The following is a 24439-nucleotide window of genomic DNA, read 5'->3' as shown; positions in this document are numbered from 1 at the left end:
CAAAGTCCTTACCAAATGCCCTAAAAGCATTTGTTAACGTTTTTCTTTAATCAAATATTAATCAAATATCTATCCCTCTATGGGAGGATTTGTCACAAATGGACTAAAATTTGCAATACCACCCACCGATAATTATGTTCTAAGGAGAGTCTAAACATGAGAATATTGTAAAAAAAAAAGTGTTATAATTATTTCTCTTCAATGATTTATTAAAATTCGTAAAGTCTTTTGAAATCTTACAAATCAATAAAGTTAATTCAACCTTTAAAATCTAATATAAATTATTTGAAATTCAAATATAAATATTGGTAGTCTTTAAAAATCTTAAAAGGAGTATTAAAATTTACAAAACATTTTTAAACAAAAAATATCATTTAAAATCCTAATCAAATGCACCTCCTAAAATGAGGATATAATAAAAAAAAAAAACTTCAAAAGAAGTCTTTGGAAAAATATGCAATAATATACTCGCTATCATAAATCAATCATAAATAAAAGCATTTTAGCACGTGTCTCATCCTTATGTTCAGACAGCTACCTAGTAAACGACAACAACGTTTTTGTCATACGGATCCACAAGAAATCTGGTTCATGTCGAAGCTCTTTCTCTCAATTTCTTCAAGTTGGAAACTTTTTTCATTTTTGCTTTCTGGGTTGCTTCGAAAATCTTGGTTAGTAAACTCCTTCATCATCTTTTTCACTTTCCAATCATATATATCATGCTACTAATTACTTTTTTTTTGTTTTTTGCATAATTTTAGAGGTTTGAATTGTGATTTGATATCACAAAAAATGGTGAAGGAAACTGCTTACTATGATACATTAGGTGTTAGTGTTGATGCTTCTGCTGCAGATATCAAGAAGGCTTATTATGTTAAGGTAATTAATTAATGATTGATTGATTTATTGCCCTTTAATTTTGTCATAAATTGAGATTTGAAGATGTGAGTATTTGGTTATCTAAAGTGTTAGATTTGGAGAACTTTTAAAATTCGGAATATTTCCATATCGGATACCGATGCTTAACGGATACATGTGATATAGACTTTAGAAGCATCAAAATTATTGTTTTATTCACTTTTTATAATGACTTATCCAATCTTTAATACACCCATTAACCATTCATTGAACTACGCTAGTACGTGTCTGAACTGCGCTAACAATTTAAAAATTTGTCAAATTTTGATGTCCCAACTTGATGTTCAAAAAACATTGAGAGTGTTGGAAACACTTTCTTTTCAGCGCGCACTTCAACATCCACTCTTTTATTGAGTGAAATTCATCTGGGTCCTGCCACATGAATTCTAGGAACACTGTTTTTCAACACTCATTTTAACGTCCACTTTCATATTGGGTGAAATTCATGTGGGTCCTGTCATTTATTTGGGATTCATTTCCAAAGTTTGGGACCTACGTTGATTTAACTGGATAAGAGAGTGAGTGTTCCTAACACTCATCAATAACATTTCTATTTGATTATATCGTATGTTTATATTTTACAAGCAATCAGGGTACTTTTGTAAAATATGGCTTCAATTTGTTATCTAAATTTGTACTCATTCTGAGATTTGTATCACTACACAGTTCATATAACTCAGCTGCTTCGGTTCTTTTAAGATACTATGCTGCTGCCCCTATTTGAATTATTTATCAAGTTTTGAATTCAATAAGCCCTTAAAAAATGGACTCTTGAAGTTGCCTAATGATCTTGTCATGCCTGTAACTGAAAGTTTGCTCAATTCCAGACAACACCTAACTGGCAACAAAATGCAGGGCTGGCCATAATTATTGATCTAGTCTAGTCTGCTGAGTTAATCTGTCAGTTTTGATTTATTTCTCCCTTTAATCAAGGGTGAAATCGACTGACTTCTATTCACTCAATATTTGGAAGATTACATTTCTTATTTTTCATTTTCTAAATATTTGATATAAATTTTAAAAGGATTCCTGTAATAGATCTGCAACAGGTCCGACTTTATTTAATTTAGAAGAGTACATTTTTGATAGTGTCATACATTTTTGTTTTGTCTTACTTCATTGACTCGAGATAAATATCTCCCTCCCTTCTAACCTTCTTCCATTTTACAGGCAAGAATTGTTCACCCTGATAAAAATCCTGGGGATCCCAAGGCTGCAGAAAATTTTCAGGTATGCACTTAGAATCCATGTTTTGGCTTCATAATACTAGCAAATATTACTGGATTTTATTAACATAATTATTTACATCTTTCTTACGTTTATATGTTCAGAAACAGTGCTAAATGTAAGGATATCTATCTATACCTTTGGGGTTCTCTATGTATTCAGTTTGATTTTTTTTTTCAATATACTTTTCTAAGTTTAATATCTATACCAGCTGCTTGGCGAGGCCTACCAGGTTTTAAGTGATCCTGAGAAGCGTGAAGCATATGACAAAAATGGAAAGGCAGCGGTGTCACAGTAAGTTTATAGAACCTTACATGACTGAAAAGTAATTAACTAATATTAGATTGCAAGCAATGAAGCTCCATAAAATGGTGAACCTTATCTAGCTGTTTAATGTCTTTCATTTTATATTCAACAATTCGATTATTAGACAGATTGAAGCTGGAACCAAAATATGCAATATTCACTGTATACACTCTCTGTATGTTCCTTTCCTGACTGTATTGGGTGTTAGGGGTGGGTTTAGTCCCGCATTGCCTAGAGATTTTGCCTAAGTAACACTTTTAAAGCTTGAGTAGTCCTTGCCTTACAAGCTAATTTTGTAGGGTGGACTTAGGCCCAATTTAAATTCTAAGACCTGATATCAGTGTCATGTGAGTCCCGAAAATGGCCTGTAAAATATAGGGTGCTTTGGGAGGTCTTGCTTCTTTGTTGCTTAAAACAACATTCAATCCATGTGTATCATTTTTCTCTCCCCTCTTTTTCTCAGTCTGTCAGACTTTCACTCCCTTTTACAGCAGGTGGTTACACATATTGCCCACCCATTATTTTCCCAACATAGTGTTTGTTTCAATACAAGTGGTTCCCAACCTCATAAAAATTTTTTTTTTTTGTTGTTGCTGGAAGTTAGAAAGTAGACCTAACCAAATTTTGTGGAAACTTCTTGAAGATAATAGTGTGCATTTGAGCTAGCTCATCTTTTGTTATAATCATGATTTTGCGGAGAAATTTTAAAAAAGCAATTCGCCTCAAAATCATATATACATACAGAGAAAGTTGTTCAGCTGTTTGCGATAGGAAAAACTATAATTTGATCTTGCTATGCCAGACTTGTGAATACTTTCCATTATGTAGAGCTATGAGCTATCAAACTTTCAGTAGAGGCCAAATACTAATCATACCAAGTAATCTTACTAAATTTCAATTTATATGTCGAGAGAATGAAATACCCCATTTTGTATTGCATCGGAAAAAAATATGACATGCAAGAGGATATGGTGCAGGATAGATTTTGTTTATGAATTTGATGATAATTGTGTTAGTTAACATATTTATTTTATTATGTTAATATGGTCTCACTCAACCCTAAGAGCTAGCTCAACGAGTGGGAATGTGGGATTGCCCAAACCCCTTATAATGAATACTTTGGTCATATAGCAAATCAATGTCAATATGGGCTCTCAATTAGCAACAGAGTAGGTGCTCAGTACAATTAAGATTATCCTCTCTTTAGCAACACATTTTGGCTGAGAGTTACCCTAGTTCAATGTTAAGAATGCATTTATTCTTTGAGACTTGGAGTAGGAAGAATATATGGAGATTCGTCAGCACATGACTTGACTGAGGGAAGGAAAAAGGTGTGTAAATTAAGAAAGACCTTATATGGCATCAAGTAGTTTCCCTGTACTTGGTTTGGGTGGTTGACTCAGGCTATGGTTTCCTTGGGACCATACTCTCTTTATAACACATTCTCAAAATGTAAAGCTCACACTTGTATATGTAGATGATATAATCATTGTTGGGAACAAAGAAATTGAAAAGCAGACTCTAAGAGAAAAGTAAGCATCCTAGTTGAAGATAGAGAACTTGGGAAAGCTGAAATATTTCCTTGGGATAGAGGTTGCTTACTCCAAACAAGGTAGCTTTATCTGCCAAAAGAATTATGTCCTTTACTTCTTAAGGCGATGGGTAAATTTGGTCGCAAACGACTTAAACTAGGTACTGATATTGATAGAGACCAAATTTTCCTTGGTCAATTCTGGTCAGAGCTCTTTGAGCAAACGGGAGCCAACTAAAATTTAGTACAACTTACCATTCTCAAACAGATACCAAGCATAGGTATCAAATAAAGACCTGAATAGGTTGAGACATGACTCGTATGTCTTTTTTGAACTGTCCTATAAAGTGGCCTCTCTAGACGAGTTGTCCTAAATTTTGGTTCATTTGGTTCAATACCAACTATAACGGTTCAACCAAAATGACCTCTTTTTCAGGCAATTTATGGGTGGATCCCCCTCTTCTTTTTAAAAGGGAGTACTTATCCTTCTAAAGTTTAGGAAGTTTATGAACTAACTAGCAAAAAGGAAAACATGCTGCGTTAATTATAGTAGAATTTGGGAAGGGCTAAGATCGCGTGAAGAGTAGGCTCACAAGAAGAGAAGAGAGGTGGAATTCCAGGCACATGACTAGAATTCCTTAAAAACGTAGCTATGTAGACCAAGGTCGGAGGAATGAGAAGTTGGCGCCACCATTTTATGGCCCTTATCAGCTTTTTCTCTGTAGAGTGCGTAGAGGGTCAGTCACATGCATATTACTTCTGCCACCCCATAGTAGAGTGTATCCAATGTTTCATGTCTGCCTTTGGAGAAGGCTGTTTTGGTGCATCACAACCCCAGTCCCTACCAGATGACTTATCCGAAAATTGGGAACCACAGACCTAGCTACAAGATTACCTAGATTTATGTGACGATGACAAGAGGGAAGCAGAGTTGTTGGTCAAATGGCAGACCCTTCCTGATTGTGAAAATTCATGGCAAATGATGATGAAGTTTCGAACAGCTTTCACTTGTTTTCACCTTGTGTAAAACGCACATGCTTTAAAGAAGGGTTGCTGAATTAGCAGGCCCAAGGGAACCCAATAGTTAATTAGTTGGTAAATTGTCAGATTTTGGTTACTATTTGCATCATAGCAGTAGGTGGGAGTTAGAGGGGTTCATTTTTATGGACATTTTGCAAGGAAGTAGGAGAGTCAAGAGTCAAATTCCTCTGGTGTTACCAATTGTATTTTCCAGAATTATATTCTTGCAATAAAGAAGAAACTATTTGTTACTTTCTTTCTGGTATACCAGTCTAACAGCATGTAAGAGAATGTCTGAGTTTGTTTGTTAATTGTGAAAACTGGTTAAATACACCTTTTTTTCTTTGTTTTCCAGAGATGCCATGATGGACCCTACAACTGTATTTGGAATGCTTTTTGGAAGTGAATTTTTCGAAGAGTATATTGGAATACTTGCACTTGCTTCTTTAGCATCTATAGAAGTTGAGGAAGATTCACCGGAGCCTCAAGTTCGTATGCAGAAAATTCAAGAAAAGATGAAAGTATTATTTTTTAATCTAATGCTCTAATGCTGTTTTTCACGGTCCACTGTAATGTTTCCTACTTTGGTATTTAAAGCTGTTTCCTACTGTTTTACCTGTAGGTATGGCAGAAAGAAAGAGAACAGAAGCTGATATCGGTTTTGAAAGACCGTTTGCAACCATTTGTTGATGGCCGAGAAGAAGAATTTACAAAATGGGCAAATTCTGAAGCTCGTAATCTTTCAAAAGCTGGTAAATCATTTCCGTTTGTTCTGTAATTCTCATAGTAGTCAATTGCGGATTGCGGCGCGTAGCGGCCAACCCCAAAAATGCTATAGCGGGATAGTGCATAGCGCTATGACCGCTATTTAATAACTTTTTTGACAAATTACGTAAATAATACTATAAATTATAAACAAACATAGATCTAATACAAAATTAAATATAACATTCAAATCTCATGAAACATTCATAAATCATGCAAAACACCCAAATCTTATGAAAGCTTTTACTCATGAATCATTCATAAATCATACAAAACACCCAAATCTTATGAAAGCTTTAAAGTCTCCAACAAAGTATCGAAAGTCTTAATCAAAATTCAACATAGTAGTCAATCTCGGATAGTGGTGCGTAGAGGCCGACCTCAAAAGTGGGATAGCGGGTTAGCGTATAGTGGTATGACAAAAAGTGGTCATCGATATTTGATTATTTTTTGAACAAATTACATGAATAATGTTATAATGTATAAACAAACTTACATATTTCTAAAAAAAAAACTTATATTTAATATAAAATAATTATAACACTCAAATCCCATGAGACATTCATAAATCAAGATGCCGAAAATCAAAAGATAGAGGAACAAATAAAAAAAATCATAAAACAAGAGAAACCATAAAACAGAGGAAGAAAAAAAGAACAGAGAAACCATACAACAGAAAATCCCCAAAATGCCTAAAATAAATTTAGAAATTTTGAAACCATACAAAATGTTTTAAAAATAGTGTCAATTTGAAAATTTTCAACTAAAATCAAATAGCGGCTGAAGCAGCCGCTCCGCTATGCCGCTATAGCAGCTGAAGCGACCGCTATAGCGCCGCTATCTCATTCCGCACCGCTACGACAATAAGCGTAGCGGTTCGTCGCCGCTACGCTACGCGCGGCCGCTATCGGCCGCTATTGACTACTATGGTAATTCTATTGTATTATTGAATGATGGTCTTGAATTTTGAAGATTCAACAACTGAAGTTTATCATTATCAAGAATATCAATTTATCGTCTGTGCTGAATTGCCAACCCGTGTGTTTTAATTGGCCATTAAGTGAGACCTTTTTGGGCACTATTGGAGGTTTCCATACACAAGGGCTGAAAGACATTATTCGTTTATTGATGTTGATGCTTAAGTTTTGTTTACCTGAACTTTGTTATGATGCATCATTTATTTTCTACATCCTGATAATAAATGGAATTTTTCAAAGAAAGTAGAACTCAAACTTAATCATATATAGTTTAGATTCTAGCAGAATGCTTCCTTATGTTATTTGAATGACATAATTTGAGTCCTACTGAAGGAAAATGTAGAACTTTTAATGTGATAAAGTTTAGTCTGTTAAAGTCCTGTCTATCAGTAGTTGGACTATTAGGATGAGATTGTAGTAGTTGTTCTACCTCATTTGTGCCAAGAATGGATCATGAAACCGAATGTTGAGTGATTTTTATGTACTCTTGGATTACTGAACTCAACCACTAAACCATAACTCGTGGACAACATAACCATACATGTCAATGTATTAACTTTTAAATTATTATTAAATTTTGATCTAATCTCACCGGTGCAGACCAATTATATAGAAGGTCTGTTTTTGGGTGTTCTGTTTTCATTAGTAATCAATATCTTGAAAATAGTAAGAAGGAATTAGCGGTCACAATAGTGTGCCAAAACATAGTATCATGATATGGCCTCAATCACTTATGTGCTTATTTGGCCAAGACAATTGTTCAAACAGTTCTAATTTGAAGATTTTGTGCAAATGGCATTTGTATGTGATAAATGTGCTGTGTTGCATCTTATTCCCAATCCATATCACGATAGTCCCAATCATATTTAGAAATTGGAACCGAGGACCTCTAATAAAGTGGAAAGCCCAATATGTATTACGTTTATGCTCTAGTTTGAGGGAGAATGTTTGAAATATGTAAATGATGTTATTAGGAAGATAATATATTCTAATCACACTAATTACAATATTTTGAGATTCTTGTAGTTATTACTTTTAGGCTCAGGTTGGGAGGTGAATTTTGGAGGGAAGGAGAGAGCTTTATTTTCCTTTTCTATTTCTAAATAAGCTATAAAATGTTTCTAAAAATGAATAAAGTATGATTGAATTGTTATAGGAAAATGCTAAACTTTACGAAGAAAATGGAAGACGAAAGCAAAGAATAATATGTGTCTTCTTATTAATTGTTTATGCTCTTTGGTTACAACCCTTCATATATGGTTAGCGCTTAGCGGTTCCCTTATTAACTGTTTGAAGAGATTCTTCGCTTTCGTTGGTTATTGTTTCGTAAGAATTAGCATCCTCATTGTTATATGATCTTATATCATGCATTCTTTCAAATTTTCAAAATCTCAAATATATATTAAAATATAGTCCTAGCCCTCCAAAACCCTCCCAAATCCCCCCTCCCAAGCAGACTAGTGTATGTATCCAGTAGATATGTAATTCTCTTCCTCTCACCAGTTTTGTTACTCTCTTAAAACAACCTTAGGAAAATTGTTTGTTCACTCCTGGTCCTTTTCTACTCCTTGAATTTTGTTAACATCTTACATTATTTTCAGCTTTTGGAGAGGCCATGCTACATACAATCGGTTATATCTACACAAGAAAAGCAGCAAAAGAGCTTGGAAAGGATATTCGGTTTATGAATGTCCCCTTCTTGGCCGAGTGGGTGCGAGACAAAGGACACCGTATAAAGTCACAAGTGACGGCAGCTTCAGGTATGTAGCAGACTATAGTAATTTATCAAGTTGAAATGTTTTTCCAGAGTTGGTTTGGTAGGTTCTAATAGAACTTAACTGCTTCTGTAGGAGCTGTGTCTCTAATTCAAATACAAGAAGAGGTCAAGAAGCTGAATCAAGGAGAAAATAAAGAAGAAAACATAATGAAAGCTCTTGAAGATAAGAAGGATGCCATGATTAATTCCTTATGGAAGATTAATGTCATTGATATTGAATCAACTTTGTCACATGTTTGTCAAGCAGTAAGTTGCAGTATTTTCTATCCATAGCTTAAAAATTAGACTCTTGACTGATATCATATAAATGATATATTCCTTCTACTTACCTCGTATAGCCTACTTGAAAAATTTCATTTTGCCTTAATTCAAAAACATGGATTTCTCCATTTTTTTAAACCTTGAATTCATGGTTCATGCCATAATTCAAGTATTTATTCTACAAACAACTTGGGTCAATGCTGTCTTTTATCTCAGGAAGCTAACGGTGAACCGAAGCATAATTTAAGTATTAGAATATTAATTAGTCAGAATTCACATGTTTTAAGAAAATACTCGTTATTTTTCTCAGGTTCTTAAAGATCCAAGTGTGTCCAAAGACGTTCTGGTGTCTCGGGCCAAAGCATTGAAACAGTTAGGAACGATCTTTCAAGTAAGTGTTTTGTTGAACTCAGTAGTTAATTGCACCGTGCATCCGTTTGTATCATGTGGTTGCACTTTAACATGAAGCAAAAATTTCAACATGTTACATTTTGTTGATATCTATCTAAGAATGCTTCATTTTGCTTCTTAGGGTGCTAAGGATGCTTTTAGGAGAGAAAACAGTCTACGCCGAGAAAATGACAAGCAGGTGGAAGCTGGTTCCTCATCATAATCATCTTGTTCAGTTTGCTCAGTATGGCTGTTTATTGAGTTGATCATGTTCTTGTGCCCTTTTGGCTTTAAATGAAATTTGAACCTTATTTCTTCTATTGTAAAGAAAAAAAGTGAAAAAAAAAACAAGCTATTACTTTTAATTGGCATGATATATACTTTCACTTTGATTTGTGAGTTTTCACCATAGTCCATTCTGCATGTATGTTTCTAGCTTATAGTCTGTAAAGCAATTAATGACTTGTGTTATTAAAACTCAAGTGTCCATCCTAAATTCCTATTTCATTGGGCAGAGGATATGTAGATGGATGGACATTCTGTGTATTGGCAGATTTTCATTATTTATTTATTGCTTTTATTGTGTGCAAGGCTATATTTCATATTTTTTGGGGTTAAGGGAGTGTCACCTTTAAGGTGAATACGTGGGAATCTGGGATTTGAACTACGATCCGAACATATTTGAATGCATTGTCTCTACTACCAACTGAACTATGCTCACGAGGAAAAGCCTATGTTTTGTTTTAGGCTTAAATACACTTTTGATCGCCATATTTTATCTTAATCGAAATTTTAATCCCCTTATTTTTAAAACCACTATTTTAGACCCTCTATTTTGCATTTTTTGGGCAGCCAATTTTAGTGATTTGTGATTGTCGTTAATCACATGACAATGTTTGTTAGCTAATTAAGTTTTTCATGTCATTAACATAGATAATTAATTACATACAAAATGTATAAACTAATTGATTAATAATAAAAAAAATCAAAAATTGAATTAAATTATAATAAGAAAATGTATCAGATTTGATAACATCAAATTAACATGAACCCTAATTTCTTCGATCTCCTACTTTTTATTTCTCACTCCACACAATAATTTCTAAAGTGAATGGTATAATTGTTAGGTTTATATGAAGGGACCTCTCAGAAGGGTTAAGATGGCGAGAAGATTAGGAGTACATTATATTTTCAACAATGTTTACCATTAGTGTGTAAAATACCAGTATAGGGACTCTAAGTCTGAGGTTGGAGTATTAAGAAGAAAATCAAAGAGTTATTGCACCGCAAAAAAAAAAAAGTCAAAAAACATTGTCACGTCATAGCCACGTCGTTAATGACAATGACAGATCACCAAAATTGGTGGGCATTAAAAAAACCAAAAAATGTAAAATAGGGAGACTAAAATAGTGGTTTTGAAAAATGAGGATTAAAATTCCAATTAAGTTTAAAATAGAGGATCAAAAGTGCATTTAAGTCTTTGTTTTAATCTTAGAGATAATAATTTTATATTGTACTATTTGATTAATTAATTCAACCAGTTAACTTGGAAATTAGGTCAGGTTGAACCATTGAATGACTCTATTGGTGGTTACTTGTTGAATACATCATCTCTATCGACCGAAACTATTCACGAGAACAAGGCTATGTTATGTTAATATTAGAGATAATAATTTTTTTGTCAAAAAAAAAAAAGAGAATAATTTTATATTGTACTTCCCTAAAAAAATTATATCGTACTATTTGATTATTAATTAATTCAACCAGTTAAATTGAAAATTAGGTCGGGTTGAACAATTAAATGCGGCTATATTGGTGGCTTCATTTTAATAATTTAATGTGATTCAATTTTATCATCTTTTTTTTTTTTTTTTGGTTACATTCAATTTTATCATCTAAATAAAGTTAATTCTGCTGTATTCATTTCCAAATTTTCATATCAAACACAGAAAAGTTCGTTACATCATTATAAAAACTTTTAAGAAAAAAATAACCCTAAACTAGATGAGTGACTATGGATCAATGATAGTGGCTACTGGCTAGCTAGTAGTACCACGTACATTGGACGAAATGAACGAGAACATAAATAATTTGGAAAATTGTTCTTCTCACTTTTGATTTTACTTATTGTTTTAATTTAGCGTGAGTTAACTCATGTTCACCATTTTTCAACATGAGTTAACTCACGCTGCCACCTTTAAGATCGATTGAACCAACTTAAAAAATGATTGACCCAATTTTAAAAGTGTCAACGTGCGTTATCTCATGCTGAATTAAGAGAATGAGCAAAGAGCAATTTTCAATAATTTAAAGAAAGGAAATGTTTAGCTAAGGCTGCTAGAATGCCATTGCCAGGAACCGGGCTGGCAATGGCGAGTCTCTACAATCTACACTAGCAGATTTAAAAAATATAAGAATTTTTACTTTGTACATTGAAAATTATTGTGAAACAAGTGAGAAAATGTATTTCACCTTTCTTCTACCAATTATAAAATTTGTTTTCAGGTGCAATATATTCGACATGCAAATATTGAATTTTTTAAAGGAGACTATTCCAAATTTTTCTAAAATTAAATTTCTTATTTAGTTTACTTTAAATTCTTCTAAAACTACATTTCTTATTTAGTTTACCTTTCTTCTATTCCTTTTGATACCAAATCATCTGTTCTTGTGGCATAAGCAATTAAAATACACCCTTCCTATTAGTTTCACTTAATTACTTCGTTACATTTGTGATAGTGGATATAGGTAGGAGGGTTTATGTAATTGTAAATTTAGTTGGGTTAATGAAATATTAAGTCAACTAGATGGGTGGACTGTGAAAGAGACTTCAATACCTGTTGCATACTTTTCGAAACTTCAAAATGAAATGTCTATCTTGTCTTATTTAATGTTCGAGTGGAAGAAGTTATAAGAGTTTCAAAACTATTGCAATTCAGATATTAGGTTGCTAATATCAAATCCAATTGGAGAATTGTAAAAATGAAGCAATAGAATTGGAGAATTTATACACGTCACTGAATGTAGACAATATATATACTATAAGAATGGTCTTTTTATGTGAGAATGATGAGAATAAATATCAACCCTTAGATTAAAATTGATTAAACCTAGTTAGTTCTTCCTCGCACCTTCATCTTCATCAGCTCACGGCATTTCCAGCAATTAACTTGCCTAGGGAATCTATGAATCTCATTTGATATATAAACAAATTTTTAACATTCGATGCCTATTTTATGTGAGCATGTTGTTGTTGTTGACTGTTCATCTTCAACATTGTTAGTTTGTTTGTTAATTCAAGTTTAATCAAGTAATGTAATCATGTTAGTTGTTTAATCACATTATATTTTTAGTTTGTTATTGATTAGTTACAAGTTTCCTAGAATATAGCTTATGGTTGTTAAGGGTTTGTTACTTAGCTTGTACTTCAAGCAAACTATCATAGACTTGTATATAAGCCAATTCACTTGTACATATATCAATAACAAAATTTCACTTTCTCAATTCTACCATCTTTTCTTTCTTCTCATTCTCTCTAATTCACAAAATATCACAAAACCAGAAAACCCTAGAAACCCTAAAATTGTTGCTTGTGGAACAAGCTGCGCTATCAAATTAGCATCAAGAGCCTTTGGTTTCGTTCTAAGGGGTAATTGAGATCTTCAATCAAGCAAATTCAAGGTAGAAACGCTGCATGAAGCACCATGAATGGTAGCAGCAGTTTCAACACTCATCTTCCAATTCTTGAAGCACGCAATTGGGAAAGATGGAGTGCAGTGATGAAGAATCTGTTTGGAGCACAAGATTTGTTGGAAATTGTGCAGAATGGTATTGGTGAGTTAGCTGTGAATGCCACAGAAGTGCAAAGGAATGCATACAAAGATCTGAAGAAGAAAGATTGCAAGGCTTTGTTCTTGATTCAACAAAGTCTTGATGAAGCAAATTTTGAAAGAATCTCAAAAACAGTTAGTTCAAAGGAAGCATGGGATATTCTTTCAAAGTATCATGAAGGTGATGATAAGTGAAGTTGATTAAGCTTAGGGTTGGGAATAGGTCAGGCCGGCCTACAGGGGCCTACGGCCTGGCCTGTTTTGGCCTGGCCTGGCCTGTTTAGTAGATAGGCCTAGGCTTAGGCTTTTTAAAAAGTCTGTTTAGTTAAATAGGCCAGGCTTAGGCTTCCAGAAAAGCCTGTTAAGCCTAATAGGCTGGCCTATTAATACTATTTATTAAAAAATGTTTTTTTTATATTAAAATAATTGAATACATTAAAAATATAAATATCTTTTTCTCTATCTATTAGTCCCTTAATAGGCTTTGTTGTTATAGGCTTTTAAGTAGGCTTTAATCTAGTTAAAATTTACTTGTAGTTAAATAGGCTTTTAAGTAGGCTTTAAGACTTGTTTAGCTTATTTAGTAGGCTAAATAAACTATTTGATGGCCTTAATATAAAGTAGGCCTGTAAGTAGGCTTTCAGGCCAGTCCAGACTTTTAAATAGGTCAGGTCAGGCCAAGAAAAACGGCTTATGATAGGCCATAGGCCAGGCTCAGGCCTATCAAAGCCTGGCCTGGCCTGGCCTATTCCCACCCTAAGCTTCATATATATATATATATATATATATATATATATATATATATATATATATATGGGTTATGATAGAAGACACCTTTTGTGAAGGTGTCTTTTATCAAGTTACTCTATGAGCATTTGTTAAAAGACACCAACTACTTTTTATGAAGGTGTCTTTTATCAAAGTTATAACTAAAAAAGTGAAAATCACACCTTGAGGTGTGACTTGATAAAAGACACCACACTACTTTTTATGAAGGTGTCTTGTAACATAACCCTATATATATATATATATATATATATGCTAACCCTCTTTTATCATAATGTGTTGTTCCTTTCTCTCGGGTCACCAATGCAGATTGGGTCAAAGGCCCATTTGTTTTTCTTCTTCTAATTCACCAAAACTTGCTTCACGTGTAGTCACACTTCAATTAAGTTATGATTTTAGTCATTTTAACTTCACTGTACCACACTTCAAAGTAGGCCACCCTTTGTTATATCATGTAGTCATTGATCCATAGTAATGATAGGTAGTACTATATTAGTTGACTCAATAAATAAGAAAATGATAATTTATTTAAAATGACTCTAAATTAAATACTAAATAAATAAAAATAGAATTAAAACTTAATTAAAAAGAATCTAAAAATGTGATATGACGGACTGTCATCAATGTTATATTATAAGCAGGTGCATTAGGTAGCCCTCAACTTTTGTTACTAAGTAGCATTGGACCAAAAGAACAATTGAAAAAATTCAACATTCCACTAGTTCATGAAATGAAACAGGTTGGTCAAGGAATGCAAGACAACCCTTGCATAGCATTCTTAGTTGATTCTAAGCCAGAAAATAGACTTCCTGAACCACCACAAATCCTAGTGGAAGCATCAATACTTCCACTAAGCATCAATAAATCAAGGGTTAACATTGCTGCAAAGAAAGCAATGCCTCTTTCAAAAGGGTACCTTCAACTGAACCACAATGATGCAAGGCTTAACCCTACTGTGAAATTCCACTATCTAGAGGAATGAAAAATTTGATGTATCAAAAGTGGAAGAAATGAAGCACATAACGTCGAGTGAAGTTTTGCACCTTCCATCACGGTTTCATCCCTTTGCGGCAATTTTATCACTTAATTTTCTCTACCCTTGCATAACTTCCCATTTATCAATATTTACTTGGTCAAATGCTGATATTTATTCATAGTCTGTGTGCTTTTAATCGTGCCTTAATGACTCCTTATTATTAGGAACATTAACAAGACCCTTCCATTATTTTTCCACGTAACATTCACATGTCTATAATCATGCAAGTTACTCCCACATTAAATGGATGGTTGAACGAGCTAAATACTGACTAGCATCTCCAATTTTATTTCTCCCTTCTTGGTTCCATACGTTACATCACTCCATTCCCCATTTACCCTCTATTTTCAATTATATTAATTCTTTTCCTTGGAAACTCGTTTGACACTGGGCTGTACCACCCTTTATCTTCCTCACAATGAATAAATCCTTTGACCAATTAATCTCTATTATTTTCCCTGCGTTGCTATCTCACAACACAACAATTACTACCTTAATTCCCATTGATCAAGCTGATGTTTTCTTTCCCTTTATTGTAGTAACCTTTTCATTTTAAAATCAACGATAGCCATGTCCAAATCTTCACGCCTTAGTCTAAGAAATTTTCAAAGGAACCACTACTTGCTGTTTTCTACAAATGGACAACAACAAACCTAAAGGAAGAAAGACATTAGAGCCACCCTCCACTAGAAACCTTTTCACGCTCCAATCATCAACATCACCCATTGAACTACTCTATTTTTGTACAATGTCTTAAGGTAAAGTCACATTGTTTTCCTCTTTCAATTCTTTTGTTCATATTCTAGTAGTAAGTCCTTTTCTTCTTTGAATATTTTTCCTTATCTCAATGTATTATTATCAACCTCTCCAATTGTATTTCTATATTCATGTAGAACCTCAAACACTTGCTAGTGCGTTCAATTCAGAATCAATTTTAGGGACGTCTTGTGTCGAAGGAAATGCACCCAAAGGTAAGGGCCCTTCCCTAATAAAAGGAGGAAACTTTAATATAAATAAAAAGATGGAAGATAATTTTTATTGCATTTCATGTTTGGTGGAAAGGTCTCATCTTTTGTGGCATAGCATGGCATTATGTTTGATTATCTTGTTCTTTAGAGAAAATGCTTTGATGAATGTGATGAATATTTTAAAAGAAAGTTTGAACATTTTAGTTGATGATTTGAAAATGGTGATATAATTTCAAAGAGTGCGCATCATGCATAGCATGACATGTAGTTGTGTCATAGGTTGCCAATAAGGGCGATTAAAACTATTTTGCCAAATGAGGCGATTAAAACTATTTTGCCAAATGGGGCGATTGTTCTTGTGCCAAATGGGGCAATATATTCTTGTGCCAATTGGGGCGATATCCGGATCATGTTATAGTTGCATCTCATGCATCATTTGCATAAAGTTCGTATTTTAATTTCTTTTATTTGTATTGAGCTTTTGACTTTTATGTGGTGAGTGTTTTATTATTCTTCTTATCATGTGCCTTTATACCTTTATGATTGTATTTTTGTGGTTTAGGAATACTGACCCCTTACAACCAACATTTTAGGTATTGATGACTTTGAAGATTTGAAGCAAGAATGATGTTTAGCTTGTACGTGCGCGGGAAACAAATTTGGGTTTTCTTGAATTGTAATTGAAAGATATTTGAAGTTTATTACTTTTCATGTTAATTCTTTAGAAAACGAGGAAGTTGATTCTCTTGCTCGAAAATTATCCATTTTCAAGAATAATTTTCTATTATTTCATTTTAATATTTTCCTTCAAGATATCTTTTCTATTACTTTTCTTTTAGTAGTTAATAAAAAAAAATACTCATATTTTCTAAAGAATAAATAATATTTAATTAATGTCTTGGATTAAAAATCCGGGGCGTTACAACTTCTATTTTACAATTCCAACAAGGATCCGGGTGGTCTCTTGTTCATTGAAGGAGTCAACATGCATGGGAGCTCTAACAATAGAATTTACCTTAATGTAGTTTAATTTCCTCAAAACATTACATTTCCTCCATATATTCCCCATCCAAACACACCTGAGTTTGTCTGAAGGTTGACGAAATGGGCATTTTGTTCATTGAAGGAGTCAACATGCATGGGAGCTCTAACAATAGAATTTACCTTAATGTAGTTGAATTTCCTCAAAACATTACATTCCCTCCATATATTCCCCATCCAAACACACCTGAGTTTGTCTGAAGGTTGACGAAATGGGCATTTGTTTAATATTATTTTGTTTTAGTTGCTAATTGATTTTTAACTATTAAATAATGATGATGATGATGATGATAATAATGTTTTTCCTATTTAAGGTTATATGTGTTTGATTGTATTTAATTAAACAGCATATAAAAACTACCTAATCTAATGATGTTGTTGTGGAGCCTTTGACTAGAGATGAGTTATTTATGTAATTAGTTTTTCTTCTATTATTTCTAAAATACACTGAGTTAACTTCTCCAAATAGAAACCTTATATTAAAAAAAAAAAATCAGCGGAAAAACTTTTATAAATTTGTTAACATTATTGGTTTATTTAGAAAAAAATAATAAAAAAGTTCAATACTTAGAGAAACAATATTCTATTAATAATATTCTTAAAAAAACATTTTTTTAATTATATGTTTAAATATTTGGAGGGATACTATTTTTTTTAATGTTATGTGTAAATAGTTTTTAATTATTCCAGTTGTATCTTTAAACAGATCTAAGAATGCTATTTTTTGGTGTTATTGAAAAAGATAAGAATTTGTATTATATTTATTTTTTTAAGTAATTATATTTGTTATATTATTGGTAAAATATAAACATATTTTGTTGTTTTTGAAGGAATAAACATATTTTGTTATTATTTAAAAGTTACAAACATTTTTTTAAAAGTCACAGACACCTATACATATAATTATGTTTCTAGTCCCTATAAAATAGCGACCTTGTAAGTTTAGTCCTTACTTAATTTTAATAGCATTTTTAGTCCCTAATTTTGTTTTTTTGCCCTGAGTATTAGTCCCTACTCAATTCAAATTTGTTTAATTTATGCTTAAACTCTTAAATTTTTGAACAATTTTTTGCAGACATGTTTAGAACATTACTAAAAGTTCCTCCGCAAAAAATTATCTCAAAATTTGATTTCTACATCCAGATTTTATTACTTTTTATCTTTAACTTTGTCGTTTTAAAAAATTCATATTTAATTCATTTCATGTCTGAAAATTCTAAATTTTAGTAAACGAACCTTTCATAGTGTTCTAATCTTGTCTCAAAAAAATCGTTCAAAAATTTAAGAGTTTAAGGATAATTAATCAAACTTTGTTTTAGCAGGGACTAAAATTATACGTAAATTTTTTTTTATAGGGACTAAAAATGCTATTAAAATTAAGTAAGGACTAAACTTACAAGGTCGCTATTTTGTAGGGACTAGAAACATAATTAACCCTTTATTTTTTGCCTGAATTTTTCATTATTTCAGCTATACCCTCAAACAATTTTACTTTTGAATGTTATGTTGTTGTTGTTATAAAAAAATATAAGAGTTTTTATCTATATCTATAACAATATGTAAAAGGAATCCGAATACATGATTTTTATGGGTTATATTTTTCATTATTCCAGTTATACCCTTAAACAAGTTTGTCTTTAAGAATACTATATTGTTGGTGTTTTCGAAAAAGATAAGCTTTTTTATTTTTTATATTATTGGTTAAAGATAAACATAGTCTGTTACTTTTTAAAAGTCACAAACATCTATACATATAATTTTAATCAAAATTAAAATTTCATAAAAAACATTGTTTATAATTTACATGCATTAGCGCAGTAAAAAAAAAGCGGATAGACAGACACGGAGTGTCTGCTTAAACGCTAGTAATAAATAAATGTAATATGAGGTTTATTTGGTAGTGTAAATGTAATATAAGTTTTTTTTAAGAAGAAATGTAAAATGAACTTGATGGAGGGTAAGGAATTGAGTTGAGTCAAAGGGCAAGGAGTTAGAAGTCTTGAGTTCAAACACGAACGAATGAGTAAATACTAATCTAATAAATAACTACTAATATTTGACATTTAAGAAAAAATAGGGTTTAAAATTTACAATCACTTGTTTTTCTAACATATATAATAATCATTCACATGACATACATGTCTCCAATAGTCATGCATGTAGTTGATGATGTTTTTGATTGATTAAAATATATGACTCCGAGAGTTATATTTCATACATGAGAATGATGTAAAATCTATTATGTATGATTCATCTAATATTAAAAAATTATTTTACTTTTAGTTTAAACTTGCCATACTAATTGAACTTTTATCTCATATTTAATTAAAATTTGTAAAATTTTAATTTTTAAATTAAAATTAAACTTCTCCATATTAGATATTAGATTAAGTTTTTTTGTCAAGTAGTTTAGTTGCTAAAAAATCATTTTCTTTAGGTGAATTAGTAGGGGTGTCTTGGTTCTTAAGGTGAATTAGTAGGGGTGTCTTGGTTCGAATCCTGACTCCTGCGTATATAATACAAGTTTCTACCAACTGAGTTAAACTCACGGAGACATTAGATTAAGTTAAAAGCTAATTTTGCATACTACTTGAATATAAATTTAATTTGTTAAATCATGTTTCAGAAGTAGTATGCAATTAATTAGCCTTTACCATTTGGTCTCGTAATGCAATGGATGTGATATTGATATTGATTGCACTTGTCCAAATAAGACTCCACATGTGAAGAAAGTAGTATTAACTACTTAGAGTTATATTTGGAGAAAAAAAAGTAATTAATGTTGTATTAAAAAGTGAAATGGGTCAATTTTTTGGGACAATATATATATATATATATATATATATATATATATATATATATATATATATATATATATATATATATATGGGTTATGATAGAAGACACCTTTTGTGAATGTGTCTTTTATCAAGTTACTCTATGAGCTTTTGCGAAAAGACACCAACTTACTTTTATGAAGGTGTCTTTTAGCAAAGTTATAACTAAAAAGTGAAAATCACACCTTAAGGTGTTGCTTGATAAAAGACACCACCAAAGGGTGTCTTGTAACATAACCCTATATATATATATATATATATATATTTTATTTTTTTTTTGCAAACGACTCGGTTATTATTATGGGACGGAGGGAGTATCATTTACTAAACTACACTTATTAATTGTAGTTAGTAGAGTAATTAAGTTGGATGAAATGAAATAAATAAGGATATAATAGTGAAAAAAACAAATGTTGCATTGATATTTTAAAGTGACAATTATTTTGAGACAGAGAAAAAAATGTTAAAGAGATAATTATTTTGAGACAGAGAGAGTATAGTCTACAAAAAAAAAAACAGCAAATATGTTTCTAAAATCATGTTTTTTATTTCTATTTTTGAACATTTAACAAATATATTTTGGATACTTGTCAGCAAGACCCAATATTTTAAATCGACAAACAAAAAACATATTATAGTGTGTTTGGATGAGTGAATGTTTTGAGGTAACGTAATGTTTTTAGGGAATTCAAATACTTTTAGATGAATTCTATTGTTTGGATGATAATTTGGAGAATTTTCAAAATGATGGAAATTTATGATGTATTTTGTTAAAGTTAAAAGATAAGAATTTCAAATTTCTTCATTCTTCTAATTTTTCAAATTTTGCATTTTGATCCACAAATTTTCCAAATTGACCCCAAAAAATTGCAAATTGACCTCTATTTTTTGGAAATTACAAATTTATCCCCCTTTTTTTTTCAAAATTTTAAATTGACGCCTTAAAATTTTTGGAATTTGCAAATTGACCAATAATTTCAATTTTCATATTTGGCCCAAAAAAAATTAAAAATTTATAAAAGTTGCCCAAAAATGATGACAATAATATTTTTTTATTACTCCATCTAAATAATAATATTTAGACATGAAGGCAATTTAATTGAATCATTTAAATTGCCTAAAATTCTAAATTCTAAAATTTCTCAATTATGGGCTATTTAGTTTTTTAGTTTTTTAGTTTTTTTACTATTATCATTTCAGTTAAATTTTAAATTATATTATTTTGAATCAAAAAATAGTAAATATTTTTACCTATAGCTTTAGTTGTTATCAAATTAATTTGATCTATTTAAAATGTTTTACCAAATTTTTTGGAAATGGATCGTGTAATATCAAAGTATATGCGTAAAAGTAGTTATTGTTTTACCAACAATAACTATAAAATTTGAATGAAAGTATTTAGGCATTTTAAAAAGAGGTAGGATTGTTTATAGGGTTTATTCAGTATACAATGTCTGTAAAAATATGTTACAATGTATTTAATCATATTCCATTTTTTGCTAGTGAGTAGTGCGTATGCTGATTATATGATGCTAGGAAGTAGTATCTAACTCTAATCATATGTTTGGTTGAGAGTATTGGTGATTTTCTTGCACTTCACCGTAATTTGCACAAGCTACAAAGTCTAACTTCCATGTTAATATGATTTTCTGCTTCGATTCTAAGAGTTGTAGACTACAACCAAACGAACACATTCTTATGTCGTGTTTCATCTATTAAAAAAATAAAATAAGGGATTGGACATAACACAACTCCATATGTACTGTGTTTAATTGTAAAATGTTTATGGAATTGGACAAATTGTGGGGCAAGAGACTCGACAAAGAGTGAAATTTTTGTCTCTTACTAAATTATAACACAACTTTTTGTCTTAAATACGTTGCTAAAATACCAAAATAGTTTTTTATCCATCAAATATCGTACACGACAAACCGATGTTATTCAATATTTTAAAAGTTTGTTCTATGTTAGCACTTACTCCCTCCGGTCACTATTATAAGCAAAAGTTGATTTTTTAGGTTCATTTAATAAATGATGTATGTGGTCTATATATAGACTACATACATTATTTATTGAATGAATCTAAAAAATGAATTTTTGCTTATAATAGTGACCGGAGGGAGTACCTTTTAACCAATCAAACACACTTCGTCAATTATTAATTACTAGCTGTGCAATTAGTGAAATACTTCCTCCGTCCCTTAATGTAACCACCCATTTGATTTTATTTTTGTCCCTAAATGTAACCCCCTTTTCAAATTACTAGATGCATTTATTACTTTTTTCCCAAACATACCCCTAATAAATACTACTAACTTAGCTTGGAATATGAATAGTCAAATTTAATACACATACAAACAAAGGACAATTTGGTAATATTAATACACAAAACAGACACATTAATTACACCGACAACTTTTCTTAAGAAATGTGAAAAATGCAAAGGGGTTACGTTAAGGGACGGAGGGAGTAAAATCTTAGAGTTGCTCCATCACAGTTCTTGTCCAAAATTTGAAAAAGATGATGTGTGTTCTACCAATTAGTCCTTGCAAGTTGACCAATCATAGTCTTCAAGAGAGATGGAGGAATCTTCAAATTAAAGATAATGCTTGACTTAAGGGAACTCACAAACATTCTAAAACTAAAAGAAGTAAAAAAGATAAGAATATTTAAAATCTTAAGTGCTCATCTTTATTCTCCACAAATGTCCTTTCATTGTTAATTGGTGCATCATCTTTGTCGTTAGGGATAATTGGAAGCACTTACAAAGCATAAATATTATTTTAATGCCAACCTAATATCACTTTGTGTAACATAACCTTTAGACCTATCTTCCTTTAATTCCTGAGCATGCTTTCTTACTTTCCATTTCAGCTAGTAAACTTAGCCTTATGGATGAGATCAAATTCATAATGCCAAATACATTATGATAAAGATTATGATTAATATCATGTCAATCATCTGCTACTTGCAACTAATGGAACTATTCTCATTCTTTTATAAAAATAAAAAAAAATTAAAAACTAATTTAAATAATCACACCAATATCATTTTCTCACCCCTTCCACATTTTCAAATAAAAAATGTTACATTTTAGTAAAAGGTTTCTTCTCTTCCTTTTGATAAAAAAATATATTTTCCTCTTCCTCAACTTACTTTCAAAAGAACATTTTATTTCCCCTAAAAAAAAAGGCCATTTAATTTGATTATCATTTTCGACTTGTTTTTAAACTTGCTTCTACCAACAAAAAAAACTTGTTTCTTGGTTAAAATATGTTTTTAAACTTGTTTCTTGTTTATAATTTGTTTTCGGTGTTCTTTTTTCTTTGTATAACCAAAAATTTATTTAAATAGGATACAAGGATACTCAAACGCTAGTACAACAAGTCTATATCAAATACATTGAAGACAAGTGAGTGGATTAACTCACCAATTTGAGAAAACAAAATTTGATTTCTACCTTCCTACAAATAAACTACTATGAAGACAATATCTCTTAATTTGATCTACAATCTCCCCAGCATTGACAACTTTTCCGTTGAAAGATATATATCGTTGCACTCCAACCAAATACACCATGACGTTGCTAATCAAATTAAATCAGAATCTTTCTTTCCATTATTCGTAAATTATACCAACATGGTCATCTCCACAACATATTTTGAGAAAAACCACAATGATATAACTTTGTAAATTAAGAGACAAGTTAAAACTTAAACTTAAGTTAAAGTAGTGATCAGAAATATAATTTATTTCTCTCTCCCTCTCTAATTTTTGTTGGTTTTTTGTCTTATAGTAGTAATTTTTTTGAACAAGTATCTTCTAGTAGTAATTAGTTATCACTTGTATGTTAGGTATACTTGCAGGCTAATACCTCTTATACATACTACAATTATAAACTTCTTTTACAAACTAAAAAGATATTAGTTTATATAGCGTTTAATTTGTTTTTCTTTCTCTTCAGGGACAGTGTATTTTGTATTTAAACAGTTATTTTTTTAATCAAATTATACTCTTTGGACTTCGTATCTCCGGTGTTAAATTTCATGCTCAGTGCCTGCTTCATGTCAACTCACTACTCTAGTTACTTATATTATCGAACCTAACTACTATATATTGCAGGTAAATTACAACATCCTTTTTCCTTTTTATTCTTTAACAAAACCCACTACTTCAAATAAAGTTAATAAGGGTTCATCCAGTGGCGTATCCAGGACCCTGAGTCAGGGGGTGCAATTTTTTTAACTTCGTTAATAATATTTAATTTATATATAATATATATGTGGGTTACCAAATTTTGATCTAGTAATTTTTCTTAGGATTTAATTAACATGCGTCGATAATGTAACATGATTTTACACATTATATAATTCAAGTATTTATCACTAGGACCTCTCGAATAAAAAAGTATTTATCACTATGAATTCAAAAGAGTGTCATTTACATTATATACAATTAGTCATATGGTTTAAAATCAAAAGAAAAAGAATAAAAATATGACCAGGAATTACATAGTTGAAAGATTTTGTTTTTACTAGTTTACATTTTTTTTTTTGACAAATACTAGTTTACATTTTATTTGCATGTAATATCAAATGCATTTGTTCTCTAAAAAAAACTCAAATGCAGTGGATGAGTAATTGATGTAGTATTAGCCTTAGAGATTACTACCCATGTTTTGCGCTTTTGGCTTTTATGGAAAAACAAAAGTCTACCAAATTAAAGATCAACATTAAAAGTCCACTTATGGATAATTAACAACATTTAAT

At 31.2% G+C, this 24439-nt stretch overlaps 1 protein-coding gene and 1 long non-coding RNA gene across 2 annotated transcripts; both read left to right on the top strand.

Annotated features, from left to right (window-relative positions):
- Positions 1-551: 551 nt before the first annotated feature.
- LOC146898209 (chaperone protein dnaJ 10-like) lies at positions 552-9762 on the top strand. The gene is made up of 10 exons (XM_085738976.1): positions 552-671; positions 762-879; positions 2089-2148; positions 2357-2439; positions 5358-5523; positions 5625-5754; positions 8346-8504; positions 8595-8767; positions 9093-9173; positions 9315-9762. The coding sequence occupies exons 2-10, from the start codon at positions 793-795 to the stop codon at positions 9393-9395; spliced, it is 1020 nt and encodes a 339-aa protein (XP_085595102.1). The 5' UTR covers positions 552-671; positions 762-792; the 3' UTR covers positions 9396-9762.
- Positions 9763-14615: 4853 nt separating this feature from the next.
- Positions 14616-16550, top strand: LOC146898208 (uncharacterized). Its single transcript, XR_015022816.1, has 3 exons — positions 14616-15582; positions 15718-15795; positions 16386-16550. It is a non-coding gene; the product is annotated as an uncharacterized LOC146898208 (long non-coding RNA).
- Positions 16551-24439: the final 7889 nt, after the last annotated feature.

Source organism: Medicago sativa, chromosome 8 (genome assembly GCF_051527215.1).
Source record: "Medicago sativa cultivar Bolivia chromosome 8, Bolivia_mono, whole genome shotgun sequence".
Classification (NCBI taxonomy): Eukaryota; Viridiplantae; Streptophyta; class Magnoliopsida; order Fabales; family Fabaceae; genus Medicago; species Medicago sativa.
This window is presented reverse-complemented; position numbering and strand designations above follow the sequence as displayed.

Coding starts and splice junctions, on each gene's coding strand:
- LOC146898209 (XM_085738976.1), top strand. CDS start 793: ATGGTGAAGGAAACTGCTTACTATGATACATTAGGTGTTAGTGTTGAT. Junction 880..2,088: donor AGAAGGCTTATTATGTTAAG/GTAATTAATTAA, acceptor TCCATTTTACAG/GCAAGAATTGTTCACCCTGA. Junction 9,174..9,314: donor AGTTAGGAACGATCTTTCAA/GTAAGTGTTTTG, acceptor TTTGCTTCTTAG/GGTGCTAAGGATGCTTTTAG.